The sequence below is a fragment of the Ailuropoda melanoleuca genome, chromosome X, assembly GCF_002007445.2.
Source record: "Ailuropoda melanoleuca isolate Jingjing chromosome X, ASM200744v2, whole genome shotgun sequence".
NCBI lineage: Eukaryota > Metazoa > Chordata > Mammalia > Carnivora > Ursidae > Ailuropoda > Ailuropoda melanoleuca.
The window spans coordinates 15,452,589-15,478,914 of NC_048238.1; the positions used below are offsets into that span (position 1 = coordinate 15,452,589).

The following is a 26,326-nucleotide window of genomic DNA, read 5'->3' on the forward strand; positions in this document are numbered from 1 at the left end:
GCTGAGCCCAGAGCACCCGGCAGGGAACGGGCTGGTGTGACACCGTAAGCCAAACACTGTCTCCGTTACAGCTTGGCAGAAGGCTGACCATCGGTCGAGGTCTCTCGGGGAGCAGGGACTACACGGACAGGTACTCTAGCTGTTAAGAGCTTTGCACTTCCCAAAGCACTGACCGCATTTCTTCTGATTTGAAACCCTTAGAGAAAATGGAGCGGGACCTGGCCTCCCTGCTTTAGCTGGGGAGCCTGGCAAGGACTAAGCCCACAGCACCGTTAGTCTGGCCCTGACCCCGCCGCGCCCTCCCGGTGCCCAGAGCACCTCTCGGGTAGGTGTGTCGATTCCTGAGCTGGGTGGAGCGCTTCGCCCAGGCTGCCCATTTGCAAACACGATTTGGATCATCTTAGGCTGTGCTGGGTTTTTGCTTTTTTGTTTTTTTTTAAATCCCTGTATGCTAAACTGAGACTTCCTGTCCCCTGCAATACTTCTCTCCGTATGTACCATCCAAGCCTTGTGTAAACCAAGGAAATGAGTCTGTCTTCTGAGGTAAATTTGTAAAGGCAGTGCAGTGTTCTCTGCCCAGATCTAGGTAAACATGGAGTCTTGAAACAGGCTTCAATCTGGATTTGAAGTGGGAGAACTTATGCGGGCCACGTGCCTGTTGAGCCTCAGTTTCACCGTCTGTAAAATCCTGGTGCTAATAATAGGTAACTAAGCAAATGTATGATGAAGCTAGGTCCGTTCTTTACCTCTATCTGAGGGATATACCGATGTACGGGTGGAAATCTCGGCCACCTTCCTCCGTCTTTCCAAGACACCCGTGGCTGGCTTGAAATGAAACCTCAGAGGACACTTACTCTAGGGACTGCTCAGAGCCAGTCCTCTGGGCCTCACCTCCTCCCAACATATTTCCACTCTCTCCTCTTTCCGGTACACCCCCAGGGCAGCCTCCTGGAATCTTCCCCTGACCACTGCTTCTGATCAGGGAGCTGCTCCCTTCCTCCTGAGGATGAGTCACTACGTTGCTTGCTTGCTTGCTTCCCATTGTGCTTTTTTTAAGTTCAAAAAAAGAAATGTGTCAAATTTAAAACTCAGCACAGCACATCTATTTAAAGCGCAGAGGAAGAAGCCTTTGAGCGACTTGCAGAACCTGAAGCCTTTAGAGCCTAGAAGGCCTCAGCCCCAGTCTCTCCCATGCTTTCCAAGGCCCCCGACTTGAAAGGCAGGCGGGTGCTTGCGGTCCGAGCCCTCTGGGCTGGGGACCTGGGGACGGGAGAAGCGTCTCTGCAAGGGCAGGTGTGAGCAGGCAAAGGCTTGCCTGAAGACGAGCCCTGGGGACGGTTTCTAGCCTCCCTGCCCCTGCTGCCCCCTAGACGCCGGGAGCGTCACAGGCAGAGGCAGGCCGACAGCTGTGTGCACACGTGTGTTTGCTGGAAGAGGGGCTGAGGCCGGAGACGGGGGCAGCACTCTGGGGAAAGGAATAGGACCAGCTCCCCTTCGTCATGTGATGGCCTCCACTTGGCAGCTACCTGATTCTTGTCCCTGAACCGTTGCAGAGCAGGGGCTACGCTCCCGGAGCTTGTTGGCATCTTAGGAGGAGTGGAGGAAGGTCCGTCTCCTCGGGCACTGGCTTCCTTCCCTCTGCTTCCCAGACATGGTCCCTCCAGAGCTGCTGTACAATGGAACCCTTGTCCCCTCCGCCCTGGGCTACTGCCCGTGGACCTGCCGCCCTCTACAGCAAACCTCTCCGGAACACACGTTCCCGAGGCAGAACTGACAACTAGTGGCTGGCCTGGCAGGCCTGTGCCGGGAATGCGTCCCAGGAGGCTGGACAGTGGCCTTCCTCAGGGGTCTTCACGACTGAGAGGCGTTTTGTCATCCCGCCACCCTTGTCCGCGTTCCTGTGAGCCGAGCACCGCCTGGCCCGAAGTAGACCACAGTGAATGCTTTCTGAGCAATTCGTTTTTCAGAATAGTTGACATATTGCAGTAAGGCAGAGGGATGCATCACGTGACTTCAGAGTTCATTGGTTCCGATTATCCCACTCCGTCTGAGAAGGCGTTTTTGCCAAAATTGCACATATGTTCCTTAAAAACACACACAGTTGTTTTCTGGTGAAATTGTTCCCTCTCCCAAACCATCAAACACTCCATGTGTTAGACTCCAGAATAGTCTCTTGCGGTTCCAGTTCTTCTCATGCCTCAGAGAACGCTCTGGTAACTCAAGGCGATGGCTTTTCCTAAATAGCTTTGAGGAGGACAAGGGGGCACTGGGTTCTAAGAGGGTGACAGCACGGCTTTACCTTCCCCTCGCAAGCAGAGGAATCAGTGGCCAAGTCCGGGCGAACAGAAGGCATTCTGGGACCATGCAAAGTGCAGAGACACACACAACAGATGGCAGGGCCTTCAAAAGCAGGAGAGTCACCTTGAAAGATAATGGAACCGAGAGAAGGGGTGGGAAGCTTTTGTACCGTCTGACAACAAGGAAGCAGGAAAGACAAAAGCTATCGCCAGACTTGCGTGCGCATCTATAGAACTGAGGGATGGTTTTGCTATAATTTACATCAAGGGAGGCTGAGCCTCCTGTCATCTTGTCCAGAAATAAATGGCATCAATCAGCTGACAAACTGTTTCTCTTGCCTCCGGCAGGATCTTCTGGTCTTTTTTTCTTTTCTTTCTTTTTTCTTTTCTTTTTTTTTAAAAAAAACACAGGGAACATTTAAATTCTATCCAGGCAGCTAATGTATAACAATCTCCTTCCATTCACTAGGCCCCAGAAAAGTGGCGGAAGCTCTAACTGACCTCCTGACAGATGCCCGCACCGTTGGACACGGGCATGACCTGGAGACCCGTCTGCCTCTGGCCCTAGACCTGGCTGGGGGTGGCCACTGGGCAAATCTGGATTCTTGTGAACGGGGGAGCTCCAGGCTCCGACTGCCAGAGGCAGGGAGTAGAAGGGGATCCCTGTGATTCCCTCACACTCGCCCCGTGCCAGTCTGCAGGCCTTGTGCACGTTTGACAGATGGGCAAACTGGGATGCACAGAGCCAGGCCGGAAGGCCAGTCTGACTCCGAGACGGAACCTTCGTCCTTGCTGCTGGCTTCACCTGGGTCAATGCCAGGGCGAGCAGCAGGTGGGGTGGCCAATAGATTTTCAATGGATGTTAAAAGAAATGTTTGTTCCTGGCTCAGAGAAAGAACATGCTACCTCCCAGGCCCAGTAAAGGTCAAAACCGGCCTTTCTGCTCTGTGGAAGGATAGAGGGACGAGCAGCAGGGGCTGCCGGCCGTGCTCTCCTGGCGTGGAAGCCCAGTGGGCCGGGGCCGGGATGGTGGCAGCACGGGGCCTCTGCCACCCCCCTTGAGCATCTGTTCCTCTCTGCTGCGTGGGCCTCAGCTGCTCGTGAAAGGGATCAAGCCTCAGAAGCCTGTTCTTCTTTGAAGCTGACAGCCTGATGCCTGTGGAAATGCGATACTATTTCAGGATTTCATTTGAAAGAGGCTTCAAAAGAGTGAATCGAAGGCCCCTTCCAATTGCTTATGACGGCCCTCCCCCCGGCCGCATCCCTGCTGCTGAGCCCAAACACGGCATCTGTGGTTGTGCGCGTCACCCACAGGCAGGTGATGTTCTAAATTAGCATCTGGCTCGTTCTGGAGGCCTGTAACTCTTCTTGAGCTTTCTCCCAAGCAGCAACCGGGACTGTCACAGCTTGTGCCTTTCTTACACGGTCTGCATTTGGAACGATCCTCCAGGGGGTCTATCCGCGCACTACGTGAGCCTCGCTCACGCTAGGCATGTGTTCAAGACCCAAAAATAACGGTTGTGAAAATGCTACTCTGAAACCAGGCGGGCTGTGCTCACCTGCCAGCCCCGGACCCTCAGAGCACACGGGACCAAACAGGTTCCCGGGAAAGACAGGCACAAATAGGAAGCGCGGCAAGAGCGTGGGGGGAGCGTGGCGCCAGGCCACGCCATGTGCTGCGTGGGCAGGAGCTGGAGGCCAGGCCGCCTGCGCGGCTCCGAGCTCAGCTCCGCCGCCAGCGCTCTGGGCCGGCCCCACCTTCCGGTCGCACAGCGTGTTGTGTGTCTGTCCCCGCCCCCGCCACACTCCAGCGTGCATCTTTTCACACCAGCCTGCCCTGCCGGGCTGAGGTCCTTGAGCACCGAGTCACGCCTCCTGTAGCTTTGTGTTCCCACACCTGGCACGGAAAGTGTGCAAATTGTGCTGACGTTAATAGGGACGGGAAGAAGAGAGGGGAGGAGAAGCCCGGGGAGCAAAAACTGACAGATTCCCAGGCTGTTCTTTATGTAACCACCCCCAGCCTCGGCAAAGACAGTATTGTGGTTTCAAGAATCGGAAACGAGGTCACGAGGCTGCATGTGCCCAGGGTGCCTGCACCGCCGAGCCCTGCTTAGCAGCACTGAGCCGTGCGTTTCTAGACTCTCTCTCCCTTGGGCTCAGCCTGAAGAGAGGCTCTTCGGAAGTGTCAGGAACACGAGGCCACCCTGCCTCTCCTCCTTTGAGAATAAGGACCGGTACTGCATCTGGACGCCGAGGGCCATCAGGCACCTCCGAGTCCCCTCAAAGCAGCTGGAGCATCAGCTTTCTCCACCTTCACATAAACTTCTGAGCCAACAACGATCCAGTGGCCACGTTCCCACTTCAGAGGCAGAGTCGTCACAAATCGAACCTGTCACCCTCCAGCACCTGGAGCTCACCATTTAACCACCGGGGGACAGCTTGTCATCCAAAGTCCGTCATTCACAGAAAACTCCCTGTTGTCACGTGCCCCCCCCACCCCAAGGTAAGACAGTGCCTAGAGAGAAACTCCATTCACCAAACACTAGCCAAAGATAGCAAGGCCCTGTCCTATAAGGATCTGTCCTTGCTTGACCTTCCAGGCCTCCAGGCACACCTACCTGAGAGCCGAGGGTGCACTTGCAGGGGAAGGGCTCGAGTGGCCAGCCGGGCTATGGGCTGAGAGAAGCACTGTGTGTGCAGGGGCACACCACTCCTCCCCTGGGCATCTGGCACCACGTACTCCTCGTGTGGCTCCTGGGAGCGCAGGGGGAGCTGCCACCCGCCTGCAGGGTTGTCACCCCACGCGGGGGGAGGGGGTACAGGCCTTTCAGAGGGACTCCCTGCTGCTCCAGCCCCCAAACAGTTGGCCCAGCTATAAGGAGAGTTGGCACCTCCCCTGCCTTTTTTTGTGTGTGCTATATTCTGGAAGATGTGGCATTTTTTTTTATATAAGGCAGAAGAAATCTCTAATTCATAAGAAGCCAGGATAAAATCCTTGAGACCACAAGCCAAAGTTAACTGCAACCAATTTTCTAAATTTCAGCAAGAGAGGATTCTGTCACACAAAGGTAGCTATGCCCATGAAACAAGAGCCCTAGAAAGAAAGCAAGACACAAGAAAACCAAACTTGCACGGAAAGATAGAGTTGTTCTATTTGGTAAACATTTTGGTCCACAGACAGACTGCCTCCTGTTAAGATGTTCCCCTTGTCAAGGTCCACTCCTGCTGCTGGAAGGATCTTTCCATCTTTAGATGTGTCACTAGCACATCCGACTGATTTCTGTAACTCTCAGCGAGAGCCAATTTAAGCTGGCTTCTCTGTTCACACCACACTCAAAAGAGACCAATTTCCAATTCCTCTTCAGACTCTGAGACCAGATGTTGCAGCAAATGTTACAGCGAAGCGAACCTAGACAGCGATCCCATGGCACTCCCGGGGGCAGCACAGGACTCCTCGGCTCTTTCTGTGGCTTGGACAGACACCGGTTTCAGGTCCATTGCTGCCACTTCCTCCCAGCCAGGGTTTCTGATGGGACATGCTTTTGCACCAACACAGGGGATCCTGGAGAACAGAAGGTTCCCGGCAAGGCTAGGGGGCAAGTGACAGACTCAGAGCACCAAGGCCCTACTGCATCTGGCAGCCTGAATTGGGCAGAAGTTCCTGCAAATGAGAAGCCACTGCCTTCGTTAGGTAGGTCATTGTCCCATAAGCCCCACTTGGAGCACTGTCATAAAAGAAGTGGCAAATGCCTGTGGCTTGGTCTTTCTCCAGGGTGTCCATGGCTCCGATTGACATCTGCAGCAGGAAAAGACCAAGGCAAAGAATGAACAGAGTTCCCTCTGGCCCTGGAATGACCGTATGTGCTAGAAGCCAGCAGCCCTCAGAGAAGAGCTCTAAGCCCAAGGGCAGGAGTCAAGAGTTCCCGGGGATGACATCCAGCCTCTCCTTCAGGTACCACACTGTGCTCCCACATGCCCTCGTCTGCAGCCTGTCACCGACTCTGACCTGAGAGGACGGCTCCTCCTACCTCCACGCTCCGTGCAGGGTAAGTAGTCTGTTTACCCAGGGCCACACCCATAGCGAGAGTGGTGTTCGCACTAAAACCTATGCCAAAATGAGTCTCTCCGCTTCCAAAGATCTTTAGATTTCACAAGTGGCCACTGTGCCATTTTCTAACCAAACGGTTGACATTTTTTTTTACCATCTGTGATGACATTTTCTTTGAGAACATTCTTTCCTACTGGACACAGAATCCCCAGCCTTGACAGAGATTAAATGCTAGCCAAACTGCTACCTTGCTTCTGTCCCCACCTCGGCCAGCGGCGGGGGGGGGGGGGGGGGGGGGGGGGGGGTGTGTGTGTGTGTGTGTGACTGGGCGGGCCTGGGTACACCCACCTGGTCCTGCAGGAACAGCTGGTTGGCCACCTGCACGATCTGGTCCACGTGAATGATGCCCCCGATGCTGTTCATGTTGGTGTCTGAGAGCAGCGTCAGCACCATGATGGCCTCCACCAGCAGCTGCCGGTACTCGGGCTGTGGCACGCGGTTCAGCACCGACTCGACGTGGACGGCAAATTTGATCTCCTGGGGGGTCATCTGCCAAAGGGACCAGCGGGAAGTCAGGAGGGAGCCGAGGACAGCCAGCCCTGCCCCCAGCACTGGCTGTAGCACCCACTGGCTCCAGGGCTCAGCCCAAATGTTGTCTCCTTTCTAGCCATGTTCTTGATACCACCAGCCGGAACCCTCTGGAGCGGGAGGCCGACAACTTCACGGTGGGGGTGAGTTGGCCTTGTCCTAACTTGATTTACCTACCCTACTGGACTGGGACATCCAGGGGACAGGGCCCTGTGCTTATTCCTCTTTCTTCTTCATCACTCCTTGTGGCATATAGCACTGGGTTTTGGGTGGGGTAAAAACTAAAATCTGAGTTTGTGAAAGAATGCATAGGGGAAAGGAAGCCAGGAAGGTGACTGCTCTCGGTGGAAGGGGCTGGAAGCGGCTGCATGAGGGCCCAGCATGTGGGGCGTGCAGCTTTGTTCTTCTCTTAACAGAGCTTCAAAGGGCAAAGGTAAAGCTCTTGACAGATATGCGGTTTCTTTTTCTTTTTTTTTTAATTTTAATTATTTGAGAGAGAGACAGAGTGACAGCACAGGTGGGAAGGAGAGGGAGAAGCAGACTCCCCACTGAGTGGGGAGCCGGATGCGGGGCTTGATCCCAGGACCCTGGTATCATGGCCTGAGCCGAAAGCAGACGCTTAACCAACTGAGCCACCCAGGCGCCCCAGATACGCGGTTTCTGAGGGGACAGAGAAGAGGTGATGCTGACAAATGTGGGAACCACTCCTGAGAGCACTGAGGGGAGACCCGCAGTAGGTGGGCACCGGGGTTTTCCCATGATACCTCTCTCGTCGTTGACGATGGGAGCACGTAACCATCGATGGACAGACCATGGCACTGGAGGCAGAACACAGAGCACGGTTCAGTCAGATGCCAGAACCTGATCAGTGTGCACACATGTTCGTGCGCTCAGGTCCGTCTGCTCTGGAAACCTGCATGAGGGCCGAACACGCCAGGCTGCCAGAGTTATTTTTAGAGAGCTTGTTCTCACTGCCCACAGGCTGTGTTTGCGATGGAGCAATTCTAGGGACGCAGCAGGCATCTTTCAGATCTTGCACGAACGGAGCCCCAGGGAGCTGCTGGGGCCTCCGCTGTGGAAGCTCCGCATTGCACTTGGCAACCGGGCCCTGGCGGCTGCGAGGCCCCCTCCGGTGCCGTATAAAGGGAGATTTTCATGGCTCCTGCTGGCGAAGTGATCCTTCTGTGCCTTTGCAGGCATCTATTTTTGAGATTACTATAATAAGCAGCAATCACAAAAGAGCGGAGCACATGCACAGACACGCACGCGCACCCCCTTGTATATACGTATCAAGCGCAGGCTCAACACAAAATGCTGCTTTTCCACAACACAAGTGTCTTGGTATGGAACTCGGAGAAGTCTGGATGGAAGCGCACGATGCCCCAGGAAGAGTGGGGAGATCTTCTAGGAAGTCTGTTCTAGTCTAATTCGAACTGGCTGCCTTCTAAATCCCAGTGTCCTGGTGGGCCGAGGACACGGTGGCAGCGGGGGTGGAGAAGGGAGAAACGGAGGCTGTTGTGGGCTCTGAGGGCTCTGCTTCTAGGTGGGAAGCAGCTGCATGAGGCCAGGGCCCATTCTGACCTCCCCACGCTCAGCTCCGTGAAGACCTCAGTCTCCACAAAGCCGAGATGCTGAAGCGCCCTCGTGGACCAGGGACCCTGCCCCAGACGTAAAACAGCTGACAGACGCTGTGGCTTTGGGGTGGGGTTGTAGTGTGTGCTCACTGGGGATGATTTTTCTCTCCTCTCCTATGGTGAAATGAGCTAACAAAAATAGTTCTTTAAAAAAAGCCGGTCCTACCCCTCGTTCTTAATTTGCACTGAAGCTTTTAACTGAGGCGGTCCGTGCCTGGGTACAAGGAAAGGCGAGCTGGGGCGGGGGCCTGGGGGACACACAAGTGCTCTGGGGGCGGGTGTGCGGAGCAAAGGGGGGCGGCTTCCGTCGCTGCCCCCTCCTTGGTCCCCGGTGCGCACGCGGCTCTGCGGCCTCCGATAACCTCTGCTGACACTCTTACCGCCCCGGGCCGCTGGGAAAGGCAGCTCTGTTGGATGACCACAGGCATAGGGGGCAGCAGGCTAAAGGGAGTGGGTCTGGGGGTCCCCATTCTCTAGGTGGAGAGGCAGAGGCGGCCCCAGGTGTATGTGGGGGTTGTGCCTCAGAGCACCTGGGGCCTGACACGGTGCCCTGCAGACAGCACGCCGGCCTGCACATGCAGGACGCCAAGGCCCGGGGGCCACTGCGGGTCGTCTAAATCCGTGTTCTCATCCAAAGCCTTCCCCTGCCTTCTCCGGTTTTTGTCTATCTTCTGACTTTTCTATGTTCCTGAAATATGTCAAAGGTGGCTCCACAAAACTTGGGCTGCCCCCTGATCTGACTTGCTGTGGTTTCAGCCAGCAACTCCCAGCCAGGATAATCTGCTGCCCAGGGGACACTTGGCAACGTCCAGAGACATTTTTGGTTGTCACAGCTGGGGGTGGGGGTGCTACTGGCATCTAGTGGGTGGAGGCCAGGGATGTTGCTTACTTAATGTCCCACGATACACAGAAGAGCTCCCACAAAAACAGTTACCTGGCCCCGAATGTCAGTGGTGCCAAATGTCAGAGGGGAAGAAACCCTGCTCCGGGCTGGAGGCTCCCCAAGCTCAGGGGCCACATCTGCTCGCTGTGCAGCCATATGTTACCTGCTAGCTGCAGGTGTCCCCATGCCTCACAAAGGAATTAGGGGGGTGGTTCGTTTCCCTAGGAGTATGTGCCCCCAGCGACAAGGCCAGTGGAATGCAGTACAGTGGCCAAGCTTACCTTCTGAAGGATCTTCCACACCTTCTGGTAGAACCCCACAGGGACCCTGTTGATGGCTCCATCCAGCCTTCTCCGGCGTAGCCACTGGCCCTGGCGCTCCCCCCAGCCAATGTGGTGCCCACCTGAGTCTGATGATGACGTGCCAGTGGGCGAGGATGGGGTGCTGGACCTCTGCAAGACAGACCGCGCACGGCCTTTAGAAACCTCAGAGCCGGTACCCCACGGGACTGCTGGCCATCGTGAGGGGTGACTCAGCAAACTGGTCAAAATACAGACCACATGCCCAGAAAGGAACACAGTTCCTTGATTTGGCTCTGGCCGTTTCTTGAAGCTGAATTAATTCTTTCCTGTGGGTCTGGTTACTGATCGTTGTGCGCCATCAAAGGACCTTGACCTGACGGAAGCCAAGCAGGCAAGAGTGCGCCCCTGGGGTCAGGCTCTGACTCCCAATTCAACACTGCACACTGACTCCGGGCCTCGGCTTCCCCTGTACAATGAGTCACAGTCGGACCTGCCTCGGGGAGCTGTGAGCACGCACCAAATGAAGACACACAAAACCCTGAAAGCACGCCTGGCTTGAGGTAAGTGTGCACGGGACGCAGCTGTCCCCCCCAAGGCCTCTGGCACTGCTGCAGGAGGCTGCGAGAGCATGCCCAGGCTGATACATGCCGAAGTGCCCGCCTCGCGTCCGCGGTGCCCCACAGAGGCCATGGTCACCTCCCGGTACCGCAGGGCCCGCAGACAATGCCACACATAATATGGAGGAAGGGGGAAAGGGCTTGTTCTGGAGGGAAAGACAAGCAGTAGAGGCTGGGAAACCTTATTTAGTGTGTGTGGGGGGGCCCTCCCAGCTGATGGTATAGCCACCAGTCCCTTTGAATCGCTTCGTTTGCCTGTCCTCAGCACACGGCTCCTTCCTAACCGGGGCCAACGGCAGCCGCAGGAGCCGGCACACACGCTTTGCCGAAGCACAGGGAGCACGTCATCTCTGTCCCACCTCCCGGCCTGAGGCTGGCCTTACTCTGGCCTTCGTGAGCCAAGTGCTGGGGCAGAGCCAGCACTTCTGCTATGGGCTTTAGGAGCCAGCAGGCCCACCCACGACTGCAGATGCAGCTCAGAGAGGCTCCCCAGTGGGGGCCTGGAGCCCGGGCCTGAAAGCCAAGCTGGCTCGGTGTGGGGGGAGGCCATGCCGCACCCCGCCCCACAGCAGAGCTCCCAGCCTGCTTCCTGCTGGAGGATGGATTCTAACCCGCCCAGCTACAGGGCAGCAGAGGGTAACTTTCATGCTTCCCTGTTATCTTGTACCTTCATTTCTCGATGCACAACATCAAACTTACAGGTTTAAAAATGAAATCCAAATGGTAAGCATGCTAGCAGGGCAGGAAGCAGGAGTTTTCTCTATGTACTCATTTTGACTTCATCGGATCTTAGTTTGAAAAGGCTGTTAGGCTGGGTTATTCCATGGGGCTCATTACTGCCATTTAAATACGGCAACAATTAGATACAAATAAAAGTAATTACAGCCACACTCATCAATGACTCAGCTGGTTTTCTCCTTCTAGTTTCAAGAGGAAGATTAAGACTCGCTTCTGCAATTAGAAAATTTCCTACTCCTCCACTTGATCTGGGGCCTCAAGCCAAGCCAGGGCGCTGTGAGTACAAGGAGCTCATCAGCACGTGCAGGCAGTGGCTCACCACCACAGCTCAGAAGAAAGGCACAGAACCAACGCCTCGAAGGTTCCAGAAGCTCCTGGGCAAAGCTCAATTCAAGAACTTCTTGGCTTTCCTTCTAGACCCTCTTCATAATGGCAGTCCAATGAAAACACTTAAACCTGTTCAAAGCTGTAGGAGTTAGGGATGAGGTGGGTGCACGAGAAGGGCAACAAGAGGATTCAGACACCACAAACGAGGAGGAGGCGGTGAGGAGGACAGTCGGGATGCGTGGTTTACCGCAGACTTGGAGGAGTGTGCACTGCTGGACACGGCCTGGCTCACAGAAAACAGCTACAAAACAAAGAGAGTCCGCTCAGTCAAGTGCAGTGACACCAAAGGACGCAAGCAGAGAGGAAGAACACAGAACGGCATCGAAAACCCCCGCGGACAGAAGGTGCAGCAGAGGCGGGCGGGCAGAAGTTCTCACTCACCGGCCAGGCAAACAGCCCCAGACACCAGCCAGCGCAGAGCTCGGGGCTCCGTGCCATGGAGGACCTGGGAAATGCTCTTTCTCGGGAGTATGAAATGTTACCCATTCTAGGCCCATGTGTGGCTGCCTCATCAGATCAGGACACAATTTGTTTTCCAAAGTCCTAGCCACAAAATGCTAATCTTTTATGTTAAGAGTTATGAAAATCTGTAGAGATCAATAAAATACCTCCCCATGACCAGCATTTAGCATCTAGCAACTACTGGCGTTAAATAGATATTTATTAAATGAACAAATAAGAGCAGGCTGATGACCTTTGGCCAAACAAGTATTTCCTCATCGAAAAATCTATACTGTGTCCTTACCTTGCATGGGGACAGTGCCTGAGCACAAAGTGCACCCATGCATTCTTGTACAAGGGAGTCAAAATTTAAAATGCCAAGGCATCTGTAAAATTTTGGAGAGAGAATACTAGATTTCCTTGATGTAAGTGGCCAAATATAAAACTTGTACTGGCTGAATCTAAACCTAGCAAAGCAGATCATTTTGTCCCCATAATATGCAAGGACTGTATTAAATGGACGCCGAAGGAACCACCCCTATTCACCCACAGCCAGCCACCATCAGGGTATGGTGCCACCGAGTGGCTAGCAAAGGAAGATGTCTGGAAAGTTGGTTCCTGACTTGGAAAGAGCCTAAGGCAGCAGCAGAGACAACAAAATCTGCATGTCACTCCCTCCAACTGCTGTATGCTCGCTCAGTCACAGGGCACTGAATCATGAGGAACGTGCTTCCAACTTCCTGGAGGAAAGAGGAGGAAGCGGGTCCTGAAGGCGCGAGGAAAGAAGATCCTTACACTGTTTTCCTTCCAGGGTTAAATTCCGCGCCCCCCCCAGCAATGGGGGGACAGGAATAGCAGTATTCCTTCTATTCACGTAATCAATGACCACGTTTTATTTTTCCCTACTTCCCTTTTTTGAATAAAAAATCCTGGCAAGGCAGAGCCCAGAACCACCTCTCTTACAAAGCATCCTATAAACCCAAGAGCTCGATAAATGTATTTTTTAAAGGCACGTGATCAGGCCTTCTCTCCTGCTCTGCCTGCCCGCCACAGCCCAAGGAGTCACCTCCACCCAAGCGGATTTGACGGGCAAAACCACACCCCAGGCCATCACAATCCATATTTGCGGCCTTGCTTTCCATGTTCAAGCCAGAAAGAACACAAAGCACACACGTAAAGGATGGAACAAGACAATGTTTCACCTGGTCATCGGCACTAAATCGCCTAGTCATCTGAAAGTAAAAATACATCAGGATATAAACAAAAGCCAGTTTCAAATCAAGGATGCCCTGCTTCTATCACCCTCTAGAAAATCCGGGGAAGTATTGGCCCAACTGCTGGGTGTGACCCACGAGTGCCTCAGGGGCTCCATCTACTGAGTCATCATCTGACACGGAGAAGAAAATCTGAGTGCACTGCTCACTGGGGTCATGGGCAGAAGGACACTCTGCTTCCTCCTACAGCTCAGTCAAGTCCTAGCCCAGTCCCCGGCACACGAGGACTGGAGAGCTGCTGCCTTGCAGTCCTGGGGGGGTCACTTCAGAAGGAATTTACTGTGAAGTAAAAAGTGAACCGAGACACACCCGTGGATGGTGGCAAACACAAGTATCACAAGCATTCCGTTCTATTTCTACCTCCTTCTTCCTTTGTCATCTGAAGGGCACATTTCATGGCGAGATGACTCAGTTACATCTCACACGACTCTACGTTTGGAACAGCTGTGGCCCACCACCGAGAAAGTGTGGTTCTCAGCAACAGAGACAAACACGGGTAAGTGTGGTTTCTGGAATGTTCACAGAACTCTAAGATATCTGCGTAAAGTGTGTTCAGATTCAGGACAGCAGGGATCTCACATCCTCTACAAAGAGCACCCTGCAGGCCCTGGGTTTCTAGCACTTTTCTGAGGTAAGCCCAGGTACGAAAACCACTTCTTTGCCGGCACTGCCACCAAGAGTCCTGTCCTACCTGCTTCATCTCGCTCCTCAGCCGGTTGATGCCACTCCTCTCGGTTTTGGTGATTCCGGTGGGTCCCACTTCATGGATGGAGATGGCGGGGCTGGATGTGGAGGAATGGATAGGTCGCACTGCAGGGGAAACACACACGTGGTTCTTAGAAACTACTAACATCCACCCTGAGGGAGGAATCTCTGCCCTGTGCTTATTGTATGCACATCTGTCTCTCCCAGTCGATGAGAAACTCCAGAAGACGGCCTCCCGTGCCCCGGCCCAAGCTCGGTCCCCAGCCCTCGGAGCGGCAGCTGCTACACAGGACAGGCTCCACAGGTGCGGGGTGAGCGGCTAAGAAAGCGGACATTAAGAGAGCAGTGCGCAAAAAAACCGAGTGGCCATAGAACCCTTGAATGAATTAGGTTTTTAAAAAATAATTTCTTCTCCAAAAGCACACCTTCCTTGTGGGAAACTGAGAGCACCTCACTAAGGGACCTTGCGGCTGGAGAGGAAGTCCTGGCAGAACAAGCCCCCCGAGGACTGCAGGAGGAGGAGACTCGGCTGCCCCAGAATCAGCACACTCCTGCCGGCACACGAGGGCCGGGGGGGCCTCCGTCACCTCCCTTTCAACCTGCTGTGGCAGCCCCCCGACTCGGGTCTGTCTGTGCCCCGCCCCTTCCCGCAAACCACTTCTCTGCGCTTGGATCACAGCAAGCATTCTGAAAGGCAAGTGTGATCGCGTCGCCACACACTCGGAGTCCCTCCAGGCCTAGCTCTGCCTTCAGGATAAAGCCCTCCCAACTTCCGTCCCCCTCTCCCCACGCCTCAGCTCTGCACTCCAGGCCAGCTACATGGGACTGGGTATTTGGACATGCTGCTCCCTCCCATCCCACCCTCTCCTCTGCAAACCCAGCTCCATGGACACGTCCTCAGAGCAGCTTCCTCTGAGTGCCCAGCCTTCCCACCCGGTCCCCACTGAAGCCAGAGTGAAGGGCGCTGCCTCGGACAGTGAAGACGATTAAGGAGCCAGCAGACACCAACATCTAAAGGATACCAGGGAGGAAGGACACCAGGAATGTGGAAGCCAGAAGCTACAGTAGGGCCTGCATGCGGGGGGGGGGGCAGGAGATGGAAATATCTCAGACATCTCAGGATTTATTCAAAATTCTAAGACTATGGGAGTTGCCTAACTTACAAAAATTGAACAATGACAACAGACAATGAACAAATGAGGTTATATGTAAAAAGATGGCAATTAGTTTTGCTTGCAATTAGACATATTTATAGCTTTCAAGTGACATTACTCTGTTCTCAATTTTATAAGCATCTATAGCTTTAGATCTAATAACAAATTTTTAGTAATTATCTGTGTCAAACCATGTATATTATTCTGATGGGCAGGAACACATAAAATATTTATCTCGCATATTTACATTTCAAGGACTATGTATTTGAATAGAACTGAAAATTACTTTTGGAAAAGGATCTCAAGCACTCCTCCTTCAGGAAAGGAGAAAAGCGACCAAAACACATCTGATTGCATGATGCCATCTTTGTTGGCTGGCTGGTGCACACTCTGGGGAAAAATTGCGAAGTACCCAATGTCCTTCTTATTAAATAAAAAGAATGACAGCCCACACAGCATTTCTTTGGCTTGATGAAATAAATTCGCCAATGTGTCTGCAAATCATTTCGCTTTATTATGAGGGGGAGAAATGATAATTGCTTCAATTATAATTAGGGAGCATTTGAGAACAGAATTCTACCAGGACTTGGGCGATTATACTTCCTAGCACAGCAAACAAGGTTCTGGTACAGATCAAAACCGAGTGAGCAAGATGGAGTGAAGCAAACTCAGCAAGAAGGGGCCGTGAGGATGTAGAAGGCTCTGCTCCCCCGAAGGGTATGGGGGGTCTGCCGAGTGCTTCTGGCCAAACCGAAGGCGGGGCACTCCGGTGCCTGGAAATGACAGCCCTTTCATCCCGACCCCCTGGGCACCTCACCCCCTCCTCACACGTGTGTGCCAGTGACGGTGGAAGAAGAGAGGCGGTGGGCCGGGGCGCACGCCACACCCACATGCGACAACAGCACTATCAGCAGGCCTACGAGGGGTCACAGAGGCCGACAAGCCCAAATCCCGAACCTCGGACTACCCATCGCCCTAAAGCAGGAACGCGACCCTCGTAGACTCTGTCCACAGCTGCAGTTTCAGGAGACCCTGGGCCCGCCGGTCCGGCCCCCGCCGGCCCCCGCCGCCCCGCAGTGGTGAGCCGAGCGTGTACTTACTGCTCCTCTCGACACCAAACTCCTTCCCACTCAGGATGTGGTGCAGGAGGCTCTTCATGCCGAAAGGGCTGAGGTTCATCAAGCTTTCAGAAGCTTCTTCTCCTACAAACACACACCTTTTAAGTGTCTCTGACACAGGGCTGGTGGCCTGTAGAGTCAGGTGGGTCTCGGGGAGGTGGTGACAAAGGCCACTGTGGCAGGTCTCCCTGCTCAGGATGACGTCACTACTGTTTCAGGGCTGAACTGCGCTGCTTCTCGGTGATTCGGAATGCCGCGCTGTAAATACTCGGACAGGCCATTTTTCACACGGTGATGACTGCCAATGTTGGAATGCATCTTATCGCTGACTGACATGTTTAAGTTGGTAGGACGGCTCCCAGGGGAGGTGCCAGGAAATGGGGGATGACCTCTCACCGCAAGGAGATACCGTAGGAACTTAGCTATCAGGAGCGGGGCGCGAGCTCCTCGTGCCTCGCTCTCCCTGACGTATGAAATTCAGCATCTGAACGAGAGCACCTGGTAAAGCGCGAGCACACTGCAAAGGCTCAGAAGCCCTGGTCCCAGAACACTCGGGCAGGCTCCCCGTGGGGCAGGGTGACAGGGGTGGGAACCCCCGAGAGCCCAGCTGCGCGCATCGTACCTGAGCAGTTCAGGCTCCGTGCCAGCTCCGTGGCCATCACCTGAATGATCAGTCCAATCCGGAGTCTAAGCATCTCCACGAAGAGGCTGGGCTGCGCCCTGACGTACATGGCCAGGTAAACCACAATCTCCTGACGCAGACACACGCGGAGACAGCATATCAGAGGCTGGCTGGTGGCGGAGAGGCCCCTGCGCCTGGAGGAAGGCTGCGGCCCTGCCCCTTGCCAGCCCCTGACCTGTGTGAGCACGGCGATGCTGATGTCCTGCCCACTGGCTTCGTAGATGAGTTTTGTGAGCTCCTCGGGGGGCAGGGGACTAGGAAGAAGCATTAAGACACAAACACCATGAAAGATACCAAGGAGTGGTGCCTCCTCGCCCTCTACGGAGGAGCCTTATTTTCCTGTGGGAAGCTCCCGAATGACAGTGATTTTAAAAAGACCCTCTTCCTAGGGCACCTGGGTGGCTCGGGGGGTTGAGCATCCAACTCTTGATTTCGGCTCAGGTCACAGTCTCGGGGTTGTGGGATCGAGCCCCACACAGGGCTCTCTGCTCAGCTCACAGTCTGCGTGTCCCTCTCCTTCTGCTCGCCCCCTCCCCCAGCTCGTGCTCTCTCTTCTCTCAACTAAATAAATTAAATTAAAAAAAAAAAAAGACCCTCTTTCTGAATGGTGGATGGCACAGATGCTTTCCCCACGGTCCCATGGTGCCCCACAAACGTAAGGTCATCAGGCTGCAGACTTACGCAGAGATAGTCTTCTCTCGGGGCTCTGGTGGCAGGCCCACCGTGAGCTGCTTCTGGTGTGACAGCAGGTCTGTGCAGGCCTACTCACGTAGGGAAAAGGGTGAGGGCCACGGAGACAGCAGGAAGGGGGGTGGGAGGTTAGCAAAGCCAACAGGGAAGTGTTACCACTGATAAGACCATAAATTTACCTTGATGAACTTTATGACCCATGCTGCCATTTATTTGAAAATTCATATACAGACCCCAGACTGAGCAACCCAGGCAGGGCTGGGGCCTGTGAGCTCTGGGGCCGGGGTCTGGCTCTGCAGGGCCCACTAGGGTATTTAGCGCCCACCCAGTGTAGCAAACACACCGCATCCCCAGCTCTTCCACAAGGGAGAGGAGCTGTCACGAGTTGGAAGATCCCAATGTTAAGGGTTAATGACCACATTACAGTCTTAAGTTGCCAGTTTTCCCATTATTCACACACAACAAACAGCATCACCTTACCACAACACTGAAATCTAACGTCTTAGAAAGCAGCTCTGGACTTTGCAGGGCCTCGGGGTTAAAATGTTAATCATGATTGTACTGCACATGTGCGGAAACAAGAATGCTCTGTTTACAGGGGTCAGGCCACAGAGCGTTTTCATTTCATTTTTTGGTAAACCTTTTTCTGCAGCTAAAAAGGAACAAAACTAATCAACTTGAATTTCATTTCCCTTGCTTGCCCTCCAAGAGCAGTGAGAGGTCAGGAGAGGAGGGCCTGTTCCGTCTGTGTATTCGATAACGGGATTTCTCTATAAATAGGAGTGCTTGCCTCCAGCTTTATAACAGAAAGACGGCACGGGGCTGCAAAGAACAAACAGACGGCCTGAGTGCGCTTGCTCTGACCTCTGCCAGGACTTCCACTTTCTTCCTGAGCAGGCCAGAGATGTAGCGGATCAAACCCCACTCCTGGTTCAAGCCAGCTTTCCTGTAGAGCTCGCTGAGGAGATTGTGAACTGTGACCCCGTGTTGTCCGGAGAGATTTGTGTCCCAGCTGGGGCCCCTGTCAAGAGATGGAAAACCCCAGAAGTATGGCCTGGAATGCTTACAGGCTGGATTCTCTTGCAGCAGAGCTCACTTGGCAGGGAGGGAAATGAATCACTGTACATTCTGCCAAGTTCTGGGGGCCCTCCCGGTGCCTCTGAGTCTCACCGAGAGGGTTCCATCTTACCAAAGCATCCCTTCTATTTGAAACAGAAGCCTAACATCAGGAAGCAGTGAGATCCTGGCCTCACTCAGCCTTCTTGTCCCAGGAGGCCAGCACTAGTAGGCAGAGAAGGGGACAGAAGTCTGCTCATGGTGGTCCTGGATAATTCGGGTGAATCATGACCTGGTCTGCTGGAAGGCCAAGAAAACCAGAACAAAAAGAGCCAAGGAGAATGGAGCAAGCTCGAGCTAGTGAAGACCATAAACTTACTTTATTACATACAGAATGTATAGAATGTCTGCTTGGTCCTGTAGGTTCACACAATCTTTCAGCTGCTCCACCAGCTTCTCACAGTCCACGTCACCATGGTCATCTCTGGGCCACTGGAAGTCCTCTTCGGGGGCCTAGCCACACAAAAGCCAAAAAGCAGGGGAGAGGGGCTGAGCGTGTGAACTCCCAGAAGACCAGGAAGTAACATACCAGTGGGGTCTTGGAACTCTGTCACTGCTGGGCTCCAGGCTTTCAGGGACTCTCCTGTAGCTTTTTATTTATACGTTTTACTATTTCTGATCAGTGAATCACTGTGTTACTCGATGTTTGCAAGAGATCAGGCTGAACAGGTTAAAATATGTGTAAGTTTTATTTATGCGAAGTTGAAAAAACAGGTGGAAACGAACCCCTGGTGTTAGAACTCAGGCTAGCGGTTCCCACTCGAGTGGAAGGCAGGAGGCCACTGGGAGAGCATGAAGGGCAGTCCCCAACACTGGTCTCCTGCTTCTGCCTGGTCCACCTTTCTCTAGATAGCCTGTACTGCAACAAAATATCTTTTTGAAAGCAAAACAAACATAAAAAGCACGTAAGTTTTAAATGAGCTAAAATTGAGGTTAGGGTAAACTATTCTCCAGTAGACACTGAATCTTTCTATTCATGTAGGATAAAATCAAGGGAGACTTCTAGATAAAACAAATTATGGGAATCGGTGGAGAACACCGAGATTTTATTCTCCTTAGGGATCTTTTTCTAGTTTTATACCCTGCCCTGCAAATGGCCCAGCCGTGGCTGGCTGGCATGGCTAGGATAGGGCTAGGGAGTGAGCTAGCTTATTTCCCTGAGTGTGACAGATTCTGATGACTGGGCAGAAAGGCAGTAGCCTTTTCCTTATGCAAAATACAGAGGCTTACATCAAATGCATTGTGGATACAGACACGAAGCAAATTGCAGACAACTAAGTGAGGGGGTTCCCACTGAAACCCGGAACTTCCAATCCCCAAAGTCCTAGATCTCAAGAAATATGCTCTTTCAGTTTGACCATGTAAAAGAGTTCTTGGGACTACACCAGCACTGAAAAACATGACACTTCAAAAAAAAAAAAAAAAGTGATTCTAAATACTTTACCTTTTTTAGGAGTGGCTGAGGAGAATCAACAAGATTTAGTGATTTACGGTGGGCACTCAGAACTTTAGTTGGCAAAGTCATGGGAACAACTGGAAAACAAAAGAATAAAGAAAGCCCTTCTGAGGAGGAGAAAGGATAAGATACCTCTTTTGAGAGGTACGGTGGCTACTCCTTATCCAATACAAACCAACTAAAGGGACGATTACTGAGTGAAATTCATTTCAGCAACCATTTACCATGTAGCCACATCGTGTGCTAAATCTGGGAACAAGAACTGAGCAGGACACGGATCTTGCTTAAAGGGGCTGAATTTTGCTTTTCCCTCCCGGAATTCCAGGGAAATGACATAGCATCCGAGGACTGAAAGGAGCCTTAGAAATGACCGAGGCCGAGGCTGTCCTTCAGACGAGGAGACGGAGAACCAGGGAAGGAAGAGCACGGGAGCCGGTCACTGGCCTTCTTGTAATGGAGCCGTTGGCTCCCCCGAGTCCGGTGTGCATTTCACTGTGCCAGGGTCACGTGTTGGAACTTTTGGCACGGCACTACCTTGGGACGCTATCATTATGAGTACTTACTCACTGAGCCACCTGTGTCTTCCAGGCTAGATCATATCATCTTGGGAAAATAGGGGGCTTTCAAGATGGAGACGGGGCATATTTAAAAGGCAGGTTATAGACCTCTAGGTTACACTAGAAAAGGACACACACATTTTAATGTTACTTCCTCTCAAACCCCCACTACCACGGTAGAAGATCATTTTTTTTAACTTTTAAAAAAATGTTTTAAAGATTTTATTCATTTATTTGAGAGAAAGAGACAGCAAGAGAGCAGGAGTGGGAGGGAGGAGCAGGGGAACCCGACACAGGCTCGATCTTGGGACCCCGGGATCATGACCCGAGCCAAAGGCAGACACCCGACCGACTGAGCAATCCAGGCACCCCTAATTTTTTTTTTTTTTTAAGACAAATCCTCAAGAATAGGTTAAAGCGGGAGAGGAGATAGTAGCAATGATATTTTGGAAGCGGGAAAGGTGAACGAAAGATAACGGACTTAGCAGACACAAGGCAACCGAACCCCAAGTCTGCAGTGGGAACAACCAAGAGCCAGTCCGATTTAGATCAGAGAATCCTTAGAAGGCTCAGGAGCTTGCTGCACTACACACCTCTGGAATTGTGGAGTCCAGAAGGGGTATCCAGAAATAAGAGTGGAGAGAAGCCGCGTAAGAAGCAGAGAGCTCCCCAGATACCTTCCTCCGATCCACACAGCTCGGAAACCGGCTTGCTCACCCTGACGGATGACTAGAGGGCTCTCTGACCGGGCAAAAGCAGGAGGTGGGGCGTGCGGCATGTCTACAGGACTGGGCACAGTCCTCAGGTGGCATAAGTGACTAACTAGTTCCAAGCAACCAGACCCTGACCTGTCAAAAAGGAGATCGCCAAAGAGATTGTAGAGTATCTCCAGGAAGTCTACTCAGTCTCCACCACTAATCCTCCGGGCCCCACACCTCCGCGCTGAGAGACGGGCATGCGCGAGCAGATAACCAGGGAACACCCGGCATTTGAGGAAAGACTAACGCGGAAGACTGAAACCAAAACAGGAAAGGCTGACTTGGGGGACCTGGAAACCATTTAGGGAGAAGAAAATGTAAAAACCAAACCAAAAAGCCCTGCTGTTAATATTCTTATAGTAAGGAATTGAATTGCATGCACGAAACAAGAATGGATGCAATCCAGAGAACAAAGATTAAAAACATAATAACCAAAGTACAAAAACTCAGCTGAGGGGGTGGAACAAAAAATTGAAGCGATGGCCCTCAGAACAGAGCAAAAGACAGAGAAATGGAAGACAGAAGAGAAACGGTAAAGCCTTCTCCAGGAGGTCAACATTGGAATCCCAGAGTACCAGCAAGAGAGAACAGAGTAAATGGAGGGGAGGGAATGAGTTAAGAAATTTTTCAGAAAAACTTTACAGGACTGAAAAACATAAATTTCCAGAATGAAAGGGAGCACTGAGCCTCCACGCAGTGGATGAAAATATACCCTGATCCAGGCACATCACTGAAGTCTCACAACCTGGAAACAGAGAAGATCCTAAAAAAATTTCAAAGAGAAAAACTGTTTATATTGAAGGATCAAACATCAGAAAGGGTTTAGATTTCTCAACAGCAACACTGGTAGCAAAAGGATAGTGAAGCAATGCTTTCAAAATCCTGATGAAAAATTCATTTTCAATCTAGAATTCTATATCTATACCCAAACTCTCAAATGGATATGTAGAATATTTGTAGATGTTTTTAGACTCGCAAGGTCTTGACAATTCTCCCCACGATGTACTGTTTCTCAGGAAACTACTGGATGTCTTAACCAAAATAAGAGAGTAAGCTAAGAAACAGGAAAAGTAGAGACACAGAAAACAGGAGAGCCAACCCAGGAGACAAGGAAGTCTCCAGAAACTCTCCAGGATCCTGGTGAGGGAAAATCCCAGGATAAAGCTGACAACTCAGACATGGAGGCAAGCAGGCAAAAGGGGCAGTGAACTTCAGAAACAAGCAGGCTGAGGGCTGGCATCGCCGTGCCTGCCCCTCTGCCATTGTACCTGTTTTTTTTTTTTTTTTTTAACCTTTTGAAACTGTTCTAGAATGTGTTCCACTAGAGGAAGAAATCAAGGAAGAGGAACATGCCAGATTCAGGAACCAGGGAGGCCAACTGAAGAGATAAGCAATGGAGACTACAAAGATTAAAGCAAAGTCCCAGGATGCCAGATATGCAACAGGCCTAGAGGACCATCAACCAGACAGAGGGAGACTCATGGACACTAAGTAGTGTAACTGACAGACTCATGGATATGACTGACCCTGTGGAAATTCGTATTGTGGGCTACTGGGAAGGAGAGAAAGGAAGCAAAACAAAATGAAAAGATAGAGCAACTTTTAATAAAGTTAATAGTATTATTGACTTTTAAAGTTAAAGTTAACTTTAGTATTAACTTTAGAAAAACCAAAAAATAAAAACAATAGTACAATCACAGTATACTATAATGCTCAGTTGAGAATAATATTTGCATACACACGATAATATAAAGAGCGAATATTGATTTAACTACAAGTTAATACAACGACATCACTAGGTTATGGGAAGTGGAGGAGTGGTGATTGAGGACAGCTGAATCCTCATCCACTAAGAGAAAGTCAACAGATGCTGAATAAAGTCGACGCATCAAAAGACAGCAAGATACACACATTGTTTAAGAAAAAGAGAGATACGTAAATGCCAGAAGAAACAACTAAGAGTTGAAAGTGGTTGCCTCTCTGTAGAAGGGCTGGGTCAGTGGGGAGGGGAGGGAGGAGGCAGGAAACCTCTGCACTTTGTTGTCTTCTAGAATTCTCTGACTTAAATTATGTTCATGCATTACTCTGAGAAGTTATTTTAATGGGTAGAAAAGAGTTAATAACGCACATGGAATTTCCAAACCCTTTGCTTTTGCCATCACGGAAAGTATATCCCAAGTGGAGTGGATAGCGCTGAACACATGGCTGTCTTCCGTCTTCTTACAGAGAGGGGGCAGGTAGCACTTCAAGGATGTGCTTTGTAGGAGGTGGTTGATATACTGGTCAAGTTCATCTTCGCTTTCTGTCACTGGACAGACAAGAGAAAGAGCCAGTGAAACCAGGCGGCAGAAATATTCTCAATGTGTCACAGCGATGGCGTGTAGCATGTGGCACTGAGGAGATGTAGTGGGAGCCAACTTTTTGATACACGTATTTGCACCCCCACGCCCAGGGGTAAAGACATTTACAAAGAAAATGTACATGTTTATAAAGTTATTGTCTGGAAGCCCTTCATCCTAGGAAAAGAAAATACAGGTCAAGATAGATACACATCATACCAAGATGAACTGAATGAATGCATATGAAAACCTGAGGACCAGCAGCGGACTTCTGATCTTTTGTTTTAATTGGTCACAAGTGAACTAAGCACTATGGAACACCCAGCCCCAATTCCATGAACTATATGTAAAAGTAAAAACCGGTCATTGCAACCCAAAACCTTGTTCAGTTTGAGAAATATTATATACATAGGATTTCATCCCTCATATCCAACCAAACCTAGATCACTCTACCATTCCTTTGAAAATTCAAGCAGTGTGTTTCTGTCTTTAGAATATATTTTGTGAAGAATCCTGATTCCTGAAACTCTTTGTCCCTTTAGGTTTAAAAAACCCCCACTTCTGCAGTTTAGATTTTTAAACCAGCATTTTATTCACCATTTTAATAGATGCAAGTTTCCAAAGCCTCTTTTTTGTTATGTTAATTACCAATCATTTTCTGTGCTTGAGTCTGGGGCAATTTTATCACAATGCCAAGGTTTAAATAAATTCAATGAACCACCTGCCAAGGCATTCCAAGCCGTACCTTGATTATAAGTGTCTTCCAAATACCCTCCCAAATCTGAATCAGGACTGAAGCTCCCTTCGCTGACATCATCAAACAACTTCTCATCACAGTCTGGATCCAGGAAGGTCAGATATGTGTAGAAAGACGTGGTAAGAAATTCCGAAAGGCTCCCTAATTTTACTCTGCCAAGGAGACACTCTGTTAGAGATACAGGTGCTTGTGGACAAACTTCCACTATGAAACAGAGAGAGACTTTTCAACAACCAGATGGTGCTTCTGCCAGAACTGATAAATACGTCACTCTGCAGATCGCCCCACATAAGTAGTCAGCCAAGAAATTAAAAGGAAAATTCAATACCAAGTATAAAGTAGGAGCACAAAGCATATTAAAAGCCAAAATGAATCATGCTGATTTCTTACTCCCAAACCCAACACAGATATCTATTTTACTGAACCAGCCAAAGTTTTACAAAACAGATTGACTAAACCACTTTTGACCAGAACCACACCAAGCCTTGGGGGTTTTTCTGCCCTAAAACAACTGGACCAGAACAAAACCTACCATGTAATATGGTCACCCAGGCCCAGGTATGTGATAGGAGAGGCAGTCTCAGAGGCAAAGTTCTTTCTAGAAGGAATGTGATGGGGGGCCATCCCCAGACTGGAACAGGTGCCCAGAGTGGCCTTATTACATTTTCAGGCTGGGAAAAGTTACACTGAAAACCGCAAGCTGGGTTTGGCCGTGTGGGGTCCCGGGTTTAGGGAATGCGAGGAAGGGCCACCCTACAGAAAGTCACCACTGTGTGCTTCTTAAAATGTTAGCTCTGGGTGTGCCTGTGTGGCTCAGCCAGTTAAGCATACGACTTGATTTCGTCTCAGGTCGTGATCTCAGGGTCCTGGGATCAAGCCCTGGGGTGGGCTCTGAGCTCAGTGCAGAGTCCGCTTGTCCTTCTCCCTCTGCTCCTCCCTGCACTCACTCACTCTCTCGCTCTCAAATAAATACATAAAATCTTTTTAAAAAAAGAAGGTAGCTCCAGAGGCAGAAGACAATAGGACCCTCGGAGCTACCAGCATCAGATGAGAAGCTAGGGGAAAAGGCTGAGAGAAGCAGTTTAAGGAGCACACTGAAGCATGCAACGCAAATGAATTCGCGGGTGCAAGAGCTTCAGTGGGCAAATGGACTGCAGCAAGAAACACAGCCTGAGGGAAGGAAAGAAAAGCCTTTCGTTTAATGAAGTAAAATCTTTTTCCCTCTAGGGCCCTGGGGCCCATTCTAATGATTCTTTTGCCTTGAGACTGGGGACAGGAGGAGGTGAGGTGCGGTGGAGTGTGCAAAAGAAGACAATGGAAAGTTTCTCTCTGATGGAAGTTGAAAGGAGTCAGGTCAAAGGTGGAATGGCAGTCATTTACAAAGCCTTCTGATAGCAAGCTACCCCGGATGGGTCCGGAGGGAAAGTCCCGCATCCAGGGTGAGTGAATTCAGCTTTTTAAAGACCCTCAAACCTAAGGAAAAGCCAAAATGAGATTCAGTTTTAATTATCGAGAAAATAATAGGAAAGGTACCCCATGGAGCCTAGGCATTCCTGTTTCTTTCCACGGTTCTCTGCGTTGTTTGCCATACTTTGTAAAAACAGGAGGCCCTCCTGAGTTTTGTAAGTCTCGTCCCGCTCGGCATGGAGATCAGAGCCTGGTTTCTGTGTTCATACACAGCTCCTGCACCTACTCATCTCGTGCCCCTCGCTCTCTGAGCTTATAGCCCCTTGTCTGTAAACTAGGAATACAGCCCACGTGACACAGTGAAGACTCAATCAGACG

General features: G+C 51.2%; 1 protein-coding gene across 6 annotated transcripts in view; it reads right to left on the reverse strand.

The window, feature by feature from the left end:
• Positions 1 to 5,424: 5,424 nt before the first annotated feature.
• The window catches only part of PHKA2 (phosphorylase kinase regulatory subunit alpha 2), a 76,063-nt gene continuing 55,161 nt past the window's right edge, over positions 5,425 to 26,326 (reverse strand). For 2 of the 6 annotated variants that reach the window (XM_011236682.3, XM_034649099.1), the window contains 16 exons: positions 24,530 to 24,693; positions 23,574 to 23,753; positions 20,119 to 20,207; positions 18,994 to 19,127; positions 18,423 to 18,579; positions 17,550 to 17,629; positions 17,044 to 17,122; positions 16,809 to 16,938; positions 16,169 to 16,270; positions 13,901 to 14,019; positions 13,138 to 13,167; positions 11,682 to 11,735; positions 9,732 to 9,902; positions 7,698 to 7,751; positions 6,694 to 6,894; positions 5,425 to 6,093 (listed from right to left, as the gene is read on the reverse strand). In XM_011236682.3, coding sequence (XP_011234984.1) covers positions 5,923 to 6,093; positions 6,694 to 6,894; positions 7,698 to 7,751; positions 9,732 to 9,902; positions 11,682 to 11,735; positions 13,138 to 13,167; positions 13,901 to 14,019; positions 16,169 to 16,270; positions 16,809 to 16,938; positions 17,044 to 17,122; positions 17,550 to 17,629; positions 18,423 to 18,579; positions 18,994 to 19,127; positions 20,119 to 20,207; positions 23,574 to 23,753; positions 24,530 to 24,693 — 1,915 coding nt within the window. In that variant the 3' untranslated portion in view covers positions 5,425 to 5,922. Of the gene's footprint in view, positions 6,094 to 6,693; positions 6,895 to 7,697; positions 7,847 to 9,731; positions 9,903 to 11,681; positions 11,736 to 13,137; positions 13,168 to 13,900; positions 14,020 to 16,168; positions 16,271 to 16,808; positions 16,939 to 17,043; positions 17,123 to 17,549; positions 17,630 to 18,422; positions 18,580 to 18,993; positions 19,128 to 20,118; positions 20,208 to 23,573; positions 23,754 to 24,529; positions 24,694 to 26,326 lie in introns of those variants that run through there. The other 4 variants (XM_034649100.1, XM_011236686.3, XM_011236690.3 and 1 more) reach the window with 4 other exon arrangements.